Genomic DNA, 16,053 nt, shown 5'->3' with positions numbered 1-16,053 from the left:
ATTGCTAAACATGCTGCAAGAAGAAATAGAAAATGTCAACAGATTTATATAAAGTAAAGACATTGAATCCATAATTTAATATCTCCCATTGCTGAATTCTACCAAACATTTAAAGAAGATTCAACACTAGTCCTTCTCAAACTTTTCCAAAAGTTAGAAGAGGATGGATTACTTTATGCTATCCTGGTATCTAGAATAAGCAAATTCAGTGGGTCAGAAAGTATGTGAGAGGCTAACCAGAGGTTGGGGGAAAGAGACATGGGGAGTTAGTCCTTAAAGGGTAAATATAATTTTACGTTATATGTTTGTTGCCGCTATATATATAAAGGCAGGCTGCTGGTGAGGCTGGGCGCCGACGGAGTGCTTAGAGAGGGGGGTGAAATGGGACAGCTGGGCAGGGGCAGCCCACGGGCGTGTGTGCATGCCGAGATGGTTTGCCACAGGCTGGGCTCTCCATCCCTTGCTCTCTGCATGTGCCACAAAGTGGCTGGTGACAGCGGGCAGGAAATGTGGATGGCACAATGTCATTGCCCCGAGCTCTGCTGTACTTGTGAGCATGGGTTATTCCGTTTCCACCTCACAGCACCCCGAGGGAAGTGCGGTTTCATCCCATCAAGGCTGATGGAGCTGTCCAAGGTCCCCCAGCTCTTAGGTGGTGGAGCTAGGGTCTGAATCCAAGCAGGGCGGTTCCAGGGCTCCTAACTCCAACGGGACTTGAATAGCAGCTCCCTGACTTTAAAGAAAAGTAATGATAAAGTAAGCCACGAGGCTGTGTTCTTTCACTTGGTAGATCCCTCTGAGGTACATTTTAAGATGAAGCATCAGGGCCCCTGGGTGCACCCTGTCTGACGTCTGTGGTTTCCTTTTCAGATATCCCTGTTCACACCGCACCCAAGAATGCCCGTGAGTAGCGGGGGGGGGGGGGGGGGGGGGGTGCTGCCAGGGTCCCTCAGCAGGGTTTGGGAGGAAGGGTGCGACTTGGTTCTGAGCAGCTCTCAGGCAGCTGGGCCTCCAGGCCCTGCCGTGCCGCAGTGGGCACGGGCCTCGGGCAGCCTGGAGCTGAGCCACGAGCTCGTGGTAACTGACCCTCGGAGGGTAACTGCTTCTCTCCTTACAGCGTTCTCTGAATTTATTATTCACATGCTTCCAGCTCTTCAGAGACTCCCATTGTCTTCAGCATTCATAAAATAGGACGAGGGACTTGAGCATAATGATCTCACTTAGGAAGTGAGGGGCCTGATGCGGTAGTCTGTGAATGCCTTCTATGTTCTTCTTTTCCTCTGCTCTCCCATCTTAGCGGCAGGGCATTTTCATCATGCTGATATCCTCGTGAGCACAAAAGGGCTCCTGCAGCCCCAGACATTACACCTGTGGTCAGGGCAAGAAGAGGGAAGGGGATCCACCAGCAATCTCTCTCTTTCCCAGGATCCCCTACACCCATCTTTCTATTTGTCTCGTTGGTCAGATAACCCATGGCTGCAAGGGAGGGTGGAATAGCAAGTACCTGGCAAAAGGGAATAGGTCACATACTTCGTTTAGACTGTCAGGGCACTTCTCCCAAGGCTGGACATACCCTAAACCAAGTCTGATTTTTGTCATCAAGGATGGAGAGGGCGGATAGCGCCATGTCTGCCTCCAGGTCTCCACCAGGGCAGACGAGCCCCTGGCTCCTTGCCTCCGCTCCTACCTTCTGCCTGCACTTGCTGAATCTGAATCCATTCCTGCAGGCGCAGGCTCTCCTGGCAGCGCCTGCCCCGTGTGGGCCCCTTTTGGAAAGACCCTCCCCACATGCGCTCACCCTCCTGACTTGACGGCGCCTGGGAAGGTCCTCTGAATCTAGAGATGCGAGCGCTGCTGCTGATCTGGAAGCCAGGACGTTTGAGTCAGGGGAGCACTGAAGAGCGGGAGGGAGTGGGGACCCACGGGTGGACGCTGGCACGCAGGGAACCAGAGCTGCGCCCCGAGGGGCCCCATGACCCGAGGCAGGTTTCTGGGTGCTGGGGCTGGATGAGCTGGCTCCTGACGGCCGACACACCGGACAGGGAGGAAAGGCTCATCACCACGGCGAACTCTAGGGATTTTTCCCCCTCGTTTCCTGAAAGGCTCTTCTGAGAATAAGTATCTCTTTAAGCCGTTGGGAGCTCTGAGGCCAGACGACTTGCCTTTGTTTGTTTCTTCTGTTCTCAAGACTGGATTTTCTGCTCCATGAGCAGAAACAGCTGCGAGGCTTGAATGAAGAGATCTAGATTTCAGCAGCGGCTCTGCGCTTTGTCCATACCAAGTAGCCTTGTGTGGGACGCTCTGTAAAATCCTCTGTGGGTTGAGAAGAACGGGGCAGTGACCACTGGCCAGGCGCTGGGACCAGGGGAAGGGGAGGACGTGAAATCCAGAGGCGCTGAGCAGGGCGCCAGGGCTGCAGGAGGAGCTGGGAGAGGCTGCAGGAGAGCACAGGTGTCGGGGCTCTGGCTGTTGCCCCCCTCAAGGGAAGGAGGGCCCCACATGTCCAGTCCTTGTCACTGCCTAATGGGGTGTCCCTTTTGAGGAACATGGCTTGAGTGCCTTCCTCCCTGTCCCTAAAACTCTCCCACTCTGTTCCTGTTTGGAGCCCCGGCTTCTTCAGTTATACATCAGGAAGATCAGAACTCATTTCCGGGGAAGTGGCTGGGGCTCAATCAGGTGGGCTCCTGTCTACCATATGGGAGGGCCTGGGTTCACATCCCAGGGCCTCCTTGTGAAGGCGGGCTCTCCTGCATGCCGTAGAGAGCTCCCAGGCCCACAAGCGCCACGGAGAGCCGACTCAGCAAGGTGACGCAACAGAAAGGGAGACAAGTAAAAACACAGAAGAGCATGCAGCGAATGGACACAGAGAGCAGACAGCAAGCAAGCTGCAAAGGGGGAGGGGAAATTTAAAAAAACTCATTTTGAGATGAAATGCAAATACTATATTTACCTTAGGTTATATAAAAACACTTAAAACTTGGCTGGGCTCTTGCAGAGGCAGGGATCCACTATGTGACATCACGTCACACCTTCTCTTTACTTTGGTCTCATATCCTCTTCCCAGCTCTCTCCCTCTCAAGAGAAGAGGGGGGCTCCAACGGAAGGAGCAGAGCGTCCACATGAGTGGGTGCAGCTCTGGGCATTTTCCTCACCCCGTCCAGGCGCTCGGCACCCCGGGGGGCTGCTGACGTGCTTATGGCCCAGGGGATGGGTCTGGCCGCCCCCATATCCTGGCCAGGGAGACCGTGCCCGGGTGCTGCTGTGGTGGTGCCAGCTCGTCAGCGGGAGGGAGCAGGTGCCCGTTCTGCCGACCCGCCTCCCCACAGGGACCCCTGACTGCATGTTGCCCCCAGCCCTGGTGACCCTTGAGCCTCCCTCCAGCACCGCCTGCTGCTGACAGGCCTTGGCGCCCAGCTCTCCTTAGAGGCGCTGACCTGTAAAAGGGGGCCTGCTGCGAGCGGGGCCCCCACTCTGACCTGCCCCCACCTCGGCAGGATCTGCAGCTCCAGGAAGCCCTTGTAGGTGCAGAGCAAGGAGTTGCAGCTATTAAGAAAAATGATGCAGATTCTTCGTGGGCTATTGCGTGACTCTCTCTGGGACGGTCTCCATCGCCATGGCAACGCGTGTTGGTATTGCTGACTTTGAAGAGGGTCCTTCTGTTGGACTTCTCCCTGCTCTGCTCAGGCACCTTTTGAGTCCTCACAGAGCAGAGGGAGGCAGAAGAGAGGAGGAGTTAGAGGTGCTTTAAAGTTTGCAGCACAATTTAGAAAGAAAGGGGAAAGGAGACGCAGAGGTGGAAGCGAAACCCAGACTCCCCTGTCCCCGCGTGGCTGGATGCGCGTGGCTTGGTGAGCATGCCTGGCGAGGCCGCGAGGCGGTGCTGGCAGTGGACGGTGTGTGGGGGCCACAACCCGGAGAGCAGGGGTCTTAACCAGGGGTCCACAGACCACGTGAGTTCGGATTGAAGAAATCCCCTGCCCGGGGGGCAGTCCACCAGTGGGGCCCTGCCGGGAGGAGGAAGCCAGGCTGCTCACGCATTCGCCGGCCCTCAACTGAGCTGATGCCACGTGCCGGCTCCGCGGAGGAGGCCTGGGCAGGGGTGCCTTGGGCATTTCACCTGCGAGTCCCCACGGTCCCCTCCTCTGGCCTGAGCTCACCCGTCCTGAGCCTGTCTGCCTCCCGCCTGTGATTTTTCCTCTGTATGGTTAGCCTGAAGTAATCCCGTGAGCCCTTTCGTCTTCCTGGAATTATTTGCCAATGGCTTTGAGGACCAAAGAGTTGGGCACATCCCACCAGGAGAAATTTCCTAAGAGGGAAACATGCTGGAGCCCGGGGAGCAGGGCTGGCCGGGCCTTCTTTCAAGCTGCTTGGAAAACGGAGGCTCTGGAAGAGGGAGTGAGCCCGCATCTGCTGAAAACCTGCCGCGAGGCGGGCACCGCGAAGCGCCGCTTAATCTGCATCGTAGATTCCGCGCAATCTGCGGCCAAGAGAGCAAGAAGCCGGTGCAGGACCCCATGCGTTCCGAGAGGGCACCCAAGACTAGCTGGGAGGGAGGACAGGCGGGCAGGTGATGCCATGGTCTTGCCCAAGCGTGGCTGAAGAGAGCAACAAGACCTTCGGATGGGCGGCGGTGTGGAGTGGCCCCCGGGCTCTCCAGCTCTATGTTGCTCTATGTTGGATGCTGCCTTCCAAGGCAGCCAGGCTTTGCCCGCGTCTCCTGCACTCCAGAGCCTTTGCTCTCAGACTCCCCCCCGGCGGGGCTCCCTGCGCCCTCAAGGCAGATCATCATCCCTTTTCTCCTCGTCCTCTCTGTGGCTGGGAACCCAGTGTTGTCTTCACAGCACACAGCCCGAGTGGACACAGCCCGAGTGGACAGTTCTAGATCCTGTTCTCTGGAAAGAGCTCACTTAGCCTTTCCGGGAGGTGCATGCTTGGTTTATTCCTCTCCCTTGGCACTCCACAGACCTGCCTCGTCTCCCCTCTTGGGCTCACTTGCCTTGGCTGCCCCTCCTCTGAGCCATAGAATTCTCAACCTAAGAGGAGCAGAGTCGAGCCCGTTCTTTTGCAGATATGGAGAGTGAGTCAGTCTAGGTAAGGCTGCTGCACAAGGTCATGTGGCCAGTGAACGGAAGGCAGGGGCCGTGTGCTCCATGCCCCCTGCGTCATACCCCCCACTGCTCCCCTGACCACCCCTTCTCTGCTGGAAGAGAGCCCGAGCCCTTCTAGAGCTGTCCTTTTGGGGGCCTCCTGTTCCCCTTCTCCCCGTCCCCTTGAGTCACAGGGGGAGCGTCTCATCCTCCGTCCCCCCAGGACGAGTGTCGGATCCCAGAGATGGCGCCAGCAGCTTCAGGGGACTTCCTGGGGTTACCCCACTCTGGGCCTGCACGGGACTCAGCTCACAAATCTCCAGCCCGTGTCCCAGCTCTGTTCTTGTCAAAGCTGGACAAGCCCATTCTGGGCACCCAGAGGCCAGGGTTCAACCCCAGTTGGTCGTGGGTCACCTTGGTGACGTGCCTTTCTGCGCAGCTTCGGTGGACGCCAGGAAGGGCTTGGTCCAGGCAGCTGTGAAATGCCCCCCCCCCCCAGTTCTTCCACAGTGGGTCATTGCTCTACCACCAGCCGGGTTAGGGCTGGCGGGGACAGGGTCCAGCCTTGGAATGCTGTCACACCACAGGTGTGCGTGTCCGGGGAGAAGGGTGCCCGCTGCGCTCCCTGAAGGCAGGGTTCTTGACCTTAGCTCTGGGGGGCGAGGAAGAACGCATCGGGGTCCCAGGCAGGGGGGAGGAAGAGAGACAACCTGTGGGCGCAGGAACTGAGCAGGTGCACAGGGGGCTGGGAGGCTCCGGGGGTAGGAGGGGGCTGGAGCTGAGCCCCGCGGGCAGGCGCGCTGTGCGGTGCAGGTGAGGGGCAGAGGCAGAGCCCGCACTCCCCATGCCTGCTGTATGCGCTGTTTCTGCACCAACAGGGAGAACAAGGGCCAAAAGGAGAGAAGGGCGACCCGGGTGTGCCTGGGGAGCCGGTGAGTGCCCCCCGCCCTTAGCGCCGCACCCCCGTGCTCCACATCCTGTGCCCCGAGCCCCACAGCCACCGTCCCCCCTCCCCCGCGCTCCGCACCCCGTGTTCCACGCGCTGTGCCCCGCACCCCACGGCCACCCCCCACCCCGTGCTCCATGCCCTGTGCTGCTCCACACCCTGTGCCCTGCGCCCCACGGCCACGCCCTCCCCCCCCCCCCGCACTTTGCACCCCGTGTTCCACGCCCTGTGCCCCGCACCCCACGGCCCGGTGTGGCCGGGTACTGGGACACGGACATCCAGGGGCCGAGCCTCTGCAGGCCTCAATAGAACATTCCATCTCTGGACCCCGCTGAGCTGGAGGTGGCCCCTCCCGTCCCGGGGCTCAGGCGAAGTCCCCGCCATGGACCTCGGGTGGGCCTGCTCGGCTAGTTCCTTGACGGGTGGTTTCCCTGCAGGGACCACAGGGCCTTCCAGGAGACCTGGGACCTCCGGGACCCGCTGGACCGCCGGTAAGTCGCCCCCTCTCCACTTGTTGGCTCTGAGCGCCCTCCCCTTCGGGTCCTCCCAGGCCCCGCCCCCTGCCCCACTCGCCTGCCATGCCGGCAGCGACCACCAGGGGGCACTGCCACAAGACGGCCGAGCTCCCCAAAGGCAGCCGTGGGGGCTCGGCCTTGCCCCCGCCCCGGGAAGGGGTCGGTCCCCCTGCTCTCTGGCCCTGGCCCCCGCGCTCTGCAGTGGTTGTGCCACCTTGGCGCCGTCTGGGCGCAGGCGCTGAGCGACCGCCTTTTCCAGGGCACTTGGAAATGCAGGGAATGCCCTGCCCGGCCCCGGCCAGCGCCGGCACCTCGGGTTTAGAGGACACCCATGTGTGTTAGCACTTGGGTTTTCACAGTCTCCGACTGTCCTGGACAGCTGTCCCAGTTCCCTGCAGGGTCCGTGCTGGAGTGATGCGTGGGGTCCCACGTGGCCCCTTGCTGGCTGCCTGAGCCCCACGGCCTCACTTACATCAAGGGTGGGTGGCACTACCGAAACCCTGGGGGTGTGGGTGATCCAAGGAAGTTAAAACCGGCAAAGTGCCCGCGGGGTGGGCGTCGCCAGGCAAACAGTGAGGTTCAGCATCTATTTTCCCCCTCTGTTTTTATTTAATTAGAACAATTTTTTTTTTGCTTTGTCTGGCATCCTTTAAACCCTGCCCTTCTGGCTCAGATCAGCTGCGTGTCCTCGACGTGTCCCAGCCCTGGGGGCCCGGGCGGCGGTGTCCGCCGTCTCTTACGTCCGCTCTTTCCTCTCCCATGCAGGGTGCCAAGGGACAAGAAGGGGGCTGCGGGGCGCCCGGAGCAGCTGGAAACCCCGTGAGTCCTGGTGCCTGGCCCGCCTCCTGCCGGCGCCCGAGGCTCTGGGCTGAGGGGCGGGCAGGGGAGGCCGCTCCGTCCACACTTGAGCACGTGGCCAGGGCTGGAGGCCGCCAGCAGGGGAGGACAAGTGCTGGCCTCCACGGCCTCCAGCGTGCCGCGCTCTGTCCACACGCCCACACCACCGAAGGAGGCTTCGTCTGCACATACACGAGCAAGCCACACGTGGGCACATGCAAATGTCCATTCACAGACACAGGTGTTGCTCAGAAGCGTGCCAGGTGCACATCACACATCCTGAAATCCCAGGTACACCTGCATAAGGTGCACATGCAGACGCAGCCAGGAACCTTCATATATGCCTTCTGAGCTCTCCTGCCTCGCCCTCCATTTGGGCCAGAAGTGGGGGGCTTCTGTGGGGCCCGAGGTGTGTCTGATCTCAGTGGGGTTGGCCCTGGTGTAGAGTCACAGAGCTGCAGCTTCTCTGCACAGCTGGTGGGAGGCAGGAGAAGACTTCTCCCCACTAACCTAGGATCTAATTGGGTCTCCCAGGAGCACAGTGAGGAGAGGAGGAGCAGAGCTGCAGGCAGGCGTCCAGCCTGTGTCAGGCCAGCGTCTGCTGCAGTAGACTGCTCACAGAGCACGCTATCCATGCATTTGACTGAACGGGGTCAGCAAGGGCACTGGTCAGTGTAGATGCCGCAGAGAGCTCCCTGCTTCCCCATCTCATAGTGGTGGCCCACTTGGAATGTCCAAACTCAACTTATCTCCTCCCACGAAATCATTGCCCAATCATCAAGCTCTAGTTCAAATCTACTTCCTCCAGGAAACATTCTGATACTCCAGTCAGAGTCATACACATACACATTTATATAAATACATACACACCAGCTCCCCTGCTGGGTGCCCTCTCTCTGTGAATAGCACCAACATTTTCGGAGTAATCCAAACCAAAAACAGAGGTCCATTCAGACCTCAGGGCCATCCCATGAACTTCCTCCTCTCTCTCCACCAGCAGGTGGTCACCAAGCCCTGGCCTTTCCTCTCTACACATTCTCCAGGAAGGCCTCTTCCTCTCTGACCCATGCTTAGCCATTGCCTTCTCTCCAACTGGCCAGTGCCTTTCCAATCTACCTTCTTTGTTATACCAGATGGTTTTCTCTCCAACTCAATTCTGAACAATATGCTCCATTTTCAGTGTTCCTTTTCTCTCATATCCTAAGTGGTCTTAGGATAAAGGCCACTTCCCATGTAAGACTCTGGTCTTTGGTTAGGGCCCAGTGTTCTTCTCTGGCTCTTCGTTTCTTTCTTGCTCCCCTGCCCCCACCTCTACTGCCCGCACCCCAATGCTGAGCCTTGGCTGTGGACCCTCCTAGAGGTCTTCACCTGTGCCTGATGTCTCCCACCTCTGCACCCCTATTCATTTGAGACTTGGCTTGTTGGGGTGCCACAAGCCCAAACAAGAGAAGGCTGAACGTACCTCTGGAGGCACATCAGGTTAGAAATTGTTCCAGCCAATGCCAGTGAACTGAGTCGGAGGCAGGTTCAGAGAAGGACAGGGATAGATACTTGTAATCAATTCATTTGGCCTTTCTAACTTCTTCTATCTCTGAACAGGGTGCTCCTGGACCTGTGGGGCCCCTCGGTCCCAGTGGCATCCCAGGAAGTGTGGTGAGTCACGGGGGGAGAGCAGGGATCTGAGGGTGGATGTGGGCCTTGGCGCAGCCCCCAGTCTGCCTTACTTACCCTCCCTCCAACTCCAGCTCACTGCCCCCCACTTAGCGATGGGGATGGACGTCCAGACAAAGGTCATCCCCAAGCTCGCCAAGCTAGGACTCTGAGTAACTCATCTGATCTCCTGGCGGGAAATGACGTTGTAGCTGCAGAATGTCTGCAGATTTCATTGATTCTGGAATTCATATCATGTTTTACCTTAGACAACGTGAGCCTGAAGCAGTAGAAGGTCCCCTGCCTGGCTTGAGGATACTGGACCCGAGTCATAGTCCCGCCCCAACTGGCCCTAAGACCAAGAAGCCAGCTGCAGGGCTGGCTCTTTCACCTGCAGCATGGACAGTGTGGGCGGTGCCGGCTCCCTGTAAGATCCTGCTTCTCTTGACGTGCTGAGATTCTGCGTCTCCCTTGCGGAAGCAAAAGGAGCCTGCAAAGAACCAGCTCTAAGATTCACCATGAACGTTAGAACTTAACCTTGTGTAAAGAGACACCCGGTAGCTCCTAGTCAGCGGCATCTCCACTGATGCTGTAGGTCAGTCCAGCCCAGCATCAAACCCTTACAGACGATACCCAAGGTCAGGGGGCAAACCAGACCGACCCTGTGTGATGTGGCCAGCCCTTGCTAAATGTCTAATGCGCTAATTCTTTTAATCCTCACAGCAGCCCCGTGAGGTGGGTATTACATAATCCCCACTTTACCTAGGAGGAAACTGGGGCACAGGGAGACCAAGGCACATAGTGAGTAGTTGTAGAAGCTACCAGAAACCTTGCCCAAATCACCGCGGCGTTGCTGCTTCAGGCAAGCTGCCAGCTTCCAGCTGCGCCCCCTGGGCTTCCCTGCTGGGGATGGCCTCTGCCCCTGGAGACCACTTTGTCCAGCCACCTGGCGAGTGGCCAATGGCACCCACAGCTGTGGCCCCCTGACGGGTGTTCAGGTGCCCCAGCTCCTTCCACGTGTCCCACCCTGGCTCCCAGATTTCCCGGCAGGATTTGGAGCCACTTCCTCGCAGGGATATTTGTTCTGTCATGATCTCTTCGCTGGCTGCCTGCCCTCCCTACATCCTTTCACTTCTCTTCTCTCCTCCTGGACTATCAGTGCAACAGTGGAAAGTTTGCACTTGAACCCTTGTCTCAAAGTCACCACTGTGCTCTGCAAACCTAGACAGAAGCAGGGCTGGAATCCACATCCAGTGGCTCAGGGCCAAACCTGTGTCCTATCTTTAAGTTCTGCCCTCTCTTGGAGTCCTCTCCATGCTGGGCCTGCCCTTGGAGAACTTCAGAGCGCGCAGACGGACTGTGGCTGCAAGCCAAGAGCTCCAGTGAGCCAGGCATGGAGGCGGAGCACCTGCCCCAGGTGGGGTGGTGGTAGAGGTGGGGTGCTGAGGACATCAGCCATGGCCGGGGTGCCGGGGCAGAGCTGTCAGCACTGACTGAAGGGAGCCCGCTCTCTTTCCTCGTGGGCCACGGGCCATGGAATGGAAGACTTGAAATCCACCATGCCAATAACCTTTCTTTCTTTAGGGGCCCCCTGGCACCAGAGGCCTCCCGGGGAAAGATGGGGAGCGTGGCGAGAAGGTAAGACACAGAGGCCGTGTCTCGGCAGGCGGGCGTCTGTTCTGAACTTCTTGTGAGGCGACAAAGAAGGAACTTGTCCTGCCTGGGCCTGGTTTGGGACCCAGACATCAGAAGAGTCCTACCAAGGAGAGGAGTGAGAAGCTAACCCAAGCCCACCCAAACGAGAGCAAGCAGAGCTGTTTATTCAGAGCTCACTGTAGCAAGGGAGTTGGCCACCATCACTCACACTGTGGAGAGAGGGCTAGAAAGGCAGGGCCTCTGGCCTGCTGTGTTTGGAGGTCGTTGGCCTAAGGAGGCTGGAGGCAGACTAACTAGAAGCCGGGCACCTGAAGTCGTCAGTGTGGGGAACATACTTGGCTTTCTCTGGTTGGTTCTGAGGTGGAAGCAGGAGGCAAAAACGAGAGAAAATGGCAGTCCTTGACCAAGGCTGCCGTTGCGTGCCTGCAGGGGCTGTGCTTTGGTGTTCCTGACTGGCGGCTGCAGGCACTGTGGGTCAGGTCTGGCCGTCATCCATCTATATATCTGGTCTCAAGGAAGAGAAGAGGCCATGCCACCCCGTCACCTCCTTTAATCTTCACAACAGACTTGTGGATTAGAGGAAGACCCGTTTTATACTTTGGAGACCTGGGGTGAGAGGTTGATAATCTGCCCTAAGTCTCCTAGCTAGTGGGCCGTGAAGCTAGGGCTCTCTGACTCCAAATCCTGCTTCCGCCCCATTCCATACATCAAATTAGCCACCCCACAGCTGTGCTTGCTCTTAAACCTTCCCAAGCTGTGAGAAAGAGTTTCACTTATTAGGAAGAAGAAAGACATGCCTTCCCCCAAATACACCAGCAACCCCAGGAGCAGAGGAGGACAGGACACAGCCTTTCAAAGTCGCATTTCCCATCTCCCTGACCTTGCATTTTGGGGGTGTCTGGGATGTTTGCTGGTGATCCTGAGCCCCTGCTTTGTGAATCTCATCGGAGGCCCTCACTAACTGACCCAGTGGTGATCAGGTGGGCATCTGAGGCCACACGAATGTCACCTCCAGTGTCCTAGCTAGTGGACCCCTAGGCGGTGTCTGGAGACATTTTCGGGTGTCTCCCCTGGAGGTGCTTCTGGCGTCCTGTGGCTACGAGCTGGGGGTTGTGTCCTGCAGTGGGCAGGGCAGCCTCTTGCAGTCCAGAGCGATCCAGCCCCCAATGTCAAGAGTGCCAGGTCTCTAAACGAGGGCATCTGCATTTTCTCATCTGTGAAATGGGGGTGGCATTTCTTGATGCCAGCTGGAACTGATTAGCAGAGGGGCTGGACAATCTGTGCAGGGGGCTCGGCCAAGAGCAGGGCTGAGGAGGGACGGCACGAGCTGGTTCGCTCGCGTCCGTGGGCAGGCTGTTGGGCAGGGCCCACTCCCAATGGGCCTTTGCCCAGCACACAGGTGTCCACACACCTTGAGAGCAGTGTCTTCAAGTCCACTTTACCTGGAACCTTTAAAGGAGTGATTCTTCTTTTATCTGGTGGCAAAATGTAATAAGACTAGGTGTTAAATTTGCATTTTGATTGGAAGCCTCCCTTAAAAACACTTATCTTAGAGAAAAAAGCATTTATATCAGGAAAAAATGATTAATCAAGCTGTGGAAAACATCCTGGATTTTTGGAGTGTTTGTTGGTCCTAAGTTCAATAATGTCTTGATGTAATGCAGGTAGTCAAAGTTTTTGGGGGAAAAAAACACTTTATGGTGGTAGTAAGACAGTAAGTGCTCTGACTAAGTGAGGGGAGAGCCCAGCCCGTTCCGCTGAGCCTTGATTAGACCATGCCAGAAGAATTGTGCTGGATTCTGGAAGGCACTGTAGGCAGTTAATAAACTAGAAGAAGGTGACCAAGATGTTAGGGCTTTCTTTGAGGGCTGGGTGAGCGAGCATTCTATGGCATTCTGCGGCCAGAAAAATCGACGGGCCGTTTGTACATTGCAGCCACCAGGGGGCACCAGCCGCCTCTCCTTGGCTGAGCCGGCATGGAGCCCTGGCTGAGGGCCAAGCCGGGGGCTGCCTCTGGAAGGGAGTGTCCAGCGCCCTGTGGAGGGATAAAAACCCCGACACCCGTGGCCTGCTCTTTCCACCACGTCCGGTGGCTGGCCTGGTGCTCAGGGAGGCTGCGCTTGCCCTAGGCGTGGAGGGGGTCCCTCTCCATCCCTGGCTTGGCCCATCCTCGCTCCATCTTACTTCACCTCTTTTCTGGAGACATTGCAGGGACAGTCGAGCCCCGTCTGCAGAAAGCAGCCCTGAGGCTGCAAAAGACTGAGCCAGTCCATCGCCCTGCACCCAGCACTGCCACCCTGGGGTTCAGGGCTTCGTGGACAGTCGCGGGGTGCGTTCGCTCCGTGTGCAGCCCCCGCCGCAGGTCCTGGCACACGCACGTTCTCGCTCATGGCGGAGCCCTGAGCCGCGTTGCGGTTGAAGGCCTGCGTGGGGTTAGATGTCGCCTGCAGAGCTGGGGGAGCAGATGGCATGTCAAAGGGTGGGAGGGCTTCTGAGAGGCCTCCCTCGGCGGGATTTCAAGGACCGCCAGTTGCCGGAGCTGCCCGCACAGGAGCAGTCGCCTGGGGAGGGGGCAGAAACGAGGGGCCTCCGGGGATAGATGCAGCTGACCGGTCACCTGGGCCGAGCGGGTGACTGGAACAGGCAGGCTCCGAGTCCCCTCCCGGGTGCACGCTCTGCGCCCCCTCTTCTCCTGCCCGCAGGAGGGGTGTGCTTTCCAAACCAGCAGTGCTGGGAATGGCCCGGCCCACTCGGGGCCCAGCCGCGGAACGCTGGACTCTGCGTGGCGCTGACCGTGGAGCCGCTCTGCTTGCCTTTCAGGGAGCAGCAGGTGAAGAAGGGAGCCGAGGGCCAGCTGGCCCCAGGGGTGACCCAGGTGTCCCCGGGCCCCCTGGGCCTCCCGGAAAAGGGGAAGATGGAGACCCGGTAAGTGTGTCGTGCCCAGGGTTCCGTGCCTGCAGCACCCAGGCTCAGTTGAAAAAGAAAAGAAAAAATGCACCATCAGGACTTCGCAGAAAGGACTCCTTGCTGCCGGGGAAGGGGGCGTGGTGTGGGGGAAGCAGCTGGTGTCCCTGCACCTCAGGGCAGGGCGGCACACGACTGGCCTGCTGGCTCAGGGCCGGCTGTGGGACACTGGGATGGAGGAGCCACCTGTGCCCTCCAGGTGCCCATGCCCGAGGGGTCAGGCAGGCAAACAAACGGCCACGGCCGGGGCACGCCCGGGTGCGCATGGGGAGACGGTGCGCCTTGGTCTGCACGTAAAGTCAGGGAAAGCCTCCCCAGCAAGGGGCGTCCGCGCTCAGGGTGAAGGCTGAGAAGAAAAGAACTTCAGGCAGGAAAGTCTGTTCCAAATTGGAGGAACCACGTGTGCAAGAGCCTGCAGATACTGTGCATGGGGAGTCTTGCACACGTTTCTGTATATCCTGATGGCAACCAAGAGCCCCAAGTCCCCGTCGCTTTCGACCTCAGAAGAGCTGCCCGTGCTGCACGGTGGCCTCCGTGCTCTTTCCCCTTATGTATGATTTCCCGTGTGTCAAGTGCTACGTCTCGGTACCTTATAATGAAACCTCACCACCACCCTGGGCGGTGAGGAATACCAGCCCCACTTTACGGATGGGAAAGTTGAGGTTCAGAGCCAAAGCCACAGAGCCAGAGCACAGGAGAGCTCGGGCCTGAGCCCTGACGGTCCGGGCACTGCTGCCTCCCTCCCCCCGGCTCCTTCAGCCAGCACTTTCCAAAGTGGAGGAATGATTTTCATTCTGGCTGGGCAGGAGGCAGCGAAGAGAGCTGCCTCGTTGGCTCCCCCGGGCCTTGGGTCAAGAAGAAAAGGCCCGGCTTTGGAATCCCAGGAGCCCGGCGCTCACACCTGGCCCGCCCCTTGCATGAGCCTGTAAGAGAAGGCTCTCCAATGGAAAAGCCAACCAAGAGAGGCTCAGCGCTTGCTCAAGGTCACACAGAGGTGGGCCGTGCAGAGTGAGGCTCAGAATCCGATTCTGTTTCCTTCATTCAAGACAAAGGGAGTCCCGTCCTTCTCGGCACCACCTGCAGCATGGGGCACACCCGGCCTGGCACGTGGGGGTGCATCAGTACCTACTCACCATCCCTTAATTGTCCCTGTGTTGCTCATTTCACCAGGGACTCCGTGGACCGCCTGGACTACCTGGCCCCCTGGGAACCAAGGTACGTGTCCCAGCAAACTGGGGATGCCCTGCAGGCGTTTAGGAAGGACCGGGGAAGGTTTCTTTAAAAGCAGTTTTATTCATGCACTGTGCATCCGTCCAAATGTCCACCAGCGGCCCTGAGGGTAATCCCAGAGCTGGGCTTCCGTCTGCACACTCAAGTGGGAACGTGCCGGAGTGGCTGTGGGTCTCCCTGGTTGCTGCAGCCCCCTCGTGCTGCACACCCCGTTTGATTCCAGGCTCTTTGACTCTTACCTGGTGCATGGAAGTGTTTAGCACCCCACAGGTGCTTAGTCCTTGCTGAGTAAATGCACTGGTTTTCAACTAGCAGCGGTCCTGAGCAGTGTGTCCTGCTAGTGGTACTCTGTGTGGTGGTTTTATCAGTGTATAATCATGGTAAGAGGGGACCCCGAATTTCAGCAGCTTCCCCGACCAACATTTACCTGTCATCCACCTTGTCACAGTGGGTGGGGAGCTCTGGTCCTCAGGTCCCTTCAAGCCAGTAGCTCCCCCTTGCTCTCGGGGCTCAGGGTCACCCAACCAGGCCCCGGGCAGGAAGCCGAAAACGAGGCCAGCGAGGGAAAGCTGAATGGCGGATCATGTGGAGGAGGCCACGGGCTGGCTCGGGCTGTGGCGAATTTCCTTTCCCCCCAGCTCTGCTGACACGCGCCACCCAGGAGGAAAGGAAAACGGGTAAATCCTAGCCAGTGTCTTCCTCCACTCGCTTGTAACCAAGATTCGACAATTCAGAAAAGATCCCTTGGCCACGAGGGTGCATTTTCACAAGAACTTCCCCGAGTGGGCAGACCCTGCTCTGAACTTACCTTTCCGTCGACTCGCACTCCGTTGTGCGCGCACTCGCACGCTCAAGCCTGCATTCAGTGACGAATGTGCTTATTCACTTATTCACTGAGCATCCAGAGCCCTCCTTCCATGTGTCAGATCTTAATGTGTGCAGTGGGATGGCAGTAATGGATGTGGTGTGTTCCCAGCCCCCGAACAAGCCACACACCAGAGGGGAATGCAGGTAGAGAAGCAGGCAAGAGCAGACGGGTGCTGGGAGAGAGGGCATTTCAGGGTGCGAGAGAACTCACGAAAGGGAATTCATGGTGGAAGGCGGAGGCAATATCGGTCTGATTCTAAAGTCCAAGTAGCAGGCAGCAAAGCGGGGGAAGTCGGGAAGG

General features: G+C 58.2%; 1 protein-coding gene across 1 annotated transcript in view; it reads left to right on the top strand.

The window, feature by feature from the left end:
* Nucleotides 1–16,053, top strand: part of COL22A1 (collagen type XXII alpha 1 chain) — a 246,506-nt gene that overhangs the window by 150,998 nt on the left and 79,455 nt on the right. The window contains exons 31-38 of the mRNA XM_058276085.2: nucleotides 871–903; nucleotides 5,966–6,019; nucleotides 6,471–6,524; nucleotides 7,314–7,367; nucleotides 8,985–9,038; nucleotides 10,620–10,673; nucleotides 13,512–13,616; nucleotides 14,826–14,870. Coding sequence (XP_058132068.1) covers nucleotides 871–903; nucleotides 5,966–6,019; nucleotides 6,471–6,524; nucleotides 7,314–7,367; nucleotides 8,985–9,038; nucleotides 10,620–10,673; nucleotides 13,512–13,616; nucleotides 14,826–14,870 — 453 coding nt within the window. The remainder of the gene's footprint in view (nucleotides 1–870; nucleotides 904–5,965; nucleotides 6,020–6,470; nucleotides 6,525–7,313; nucleotides 7,368–8,984; nucleotides 9,039–10,619; nucleotides 10,674–13,511; nucleotides 13,617–14,825; nucleotides 14,871–16,053) is intronic.

The sequence above is a fragment of the Dasypus novemcinctus genome, chromosome 14 (genome assembly GCF_030445035.2).
Source record: "Dasypus novemcinctus isolate mDasNov1 chromosome 14, mDasNov1.1.hap2, whole genome shotgun sequence".
NCBI classification, from domain to species: Eukaryota; Metazoa; Chordata; class Mammalia; order Cingulata; family Dasypodidae; genus Dasypus; species Dasypus novemcinctus.
This window is presented reverse-complemented; position numbering and strand designations above follow the sequence as displayed.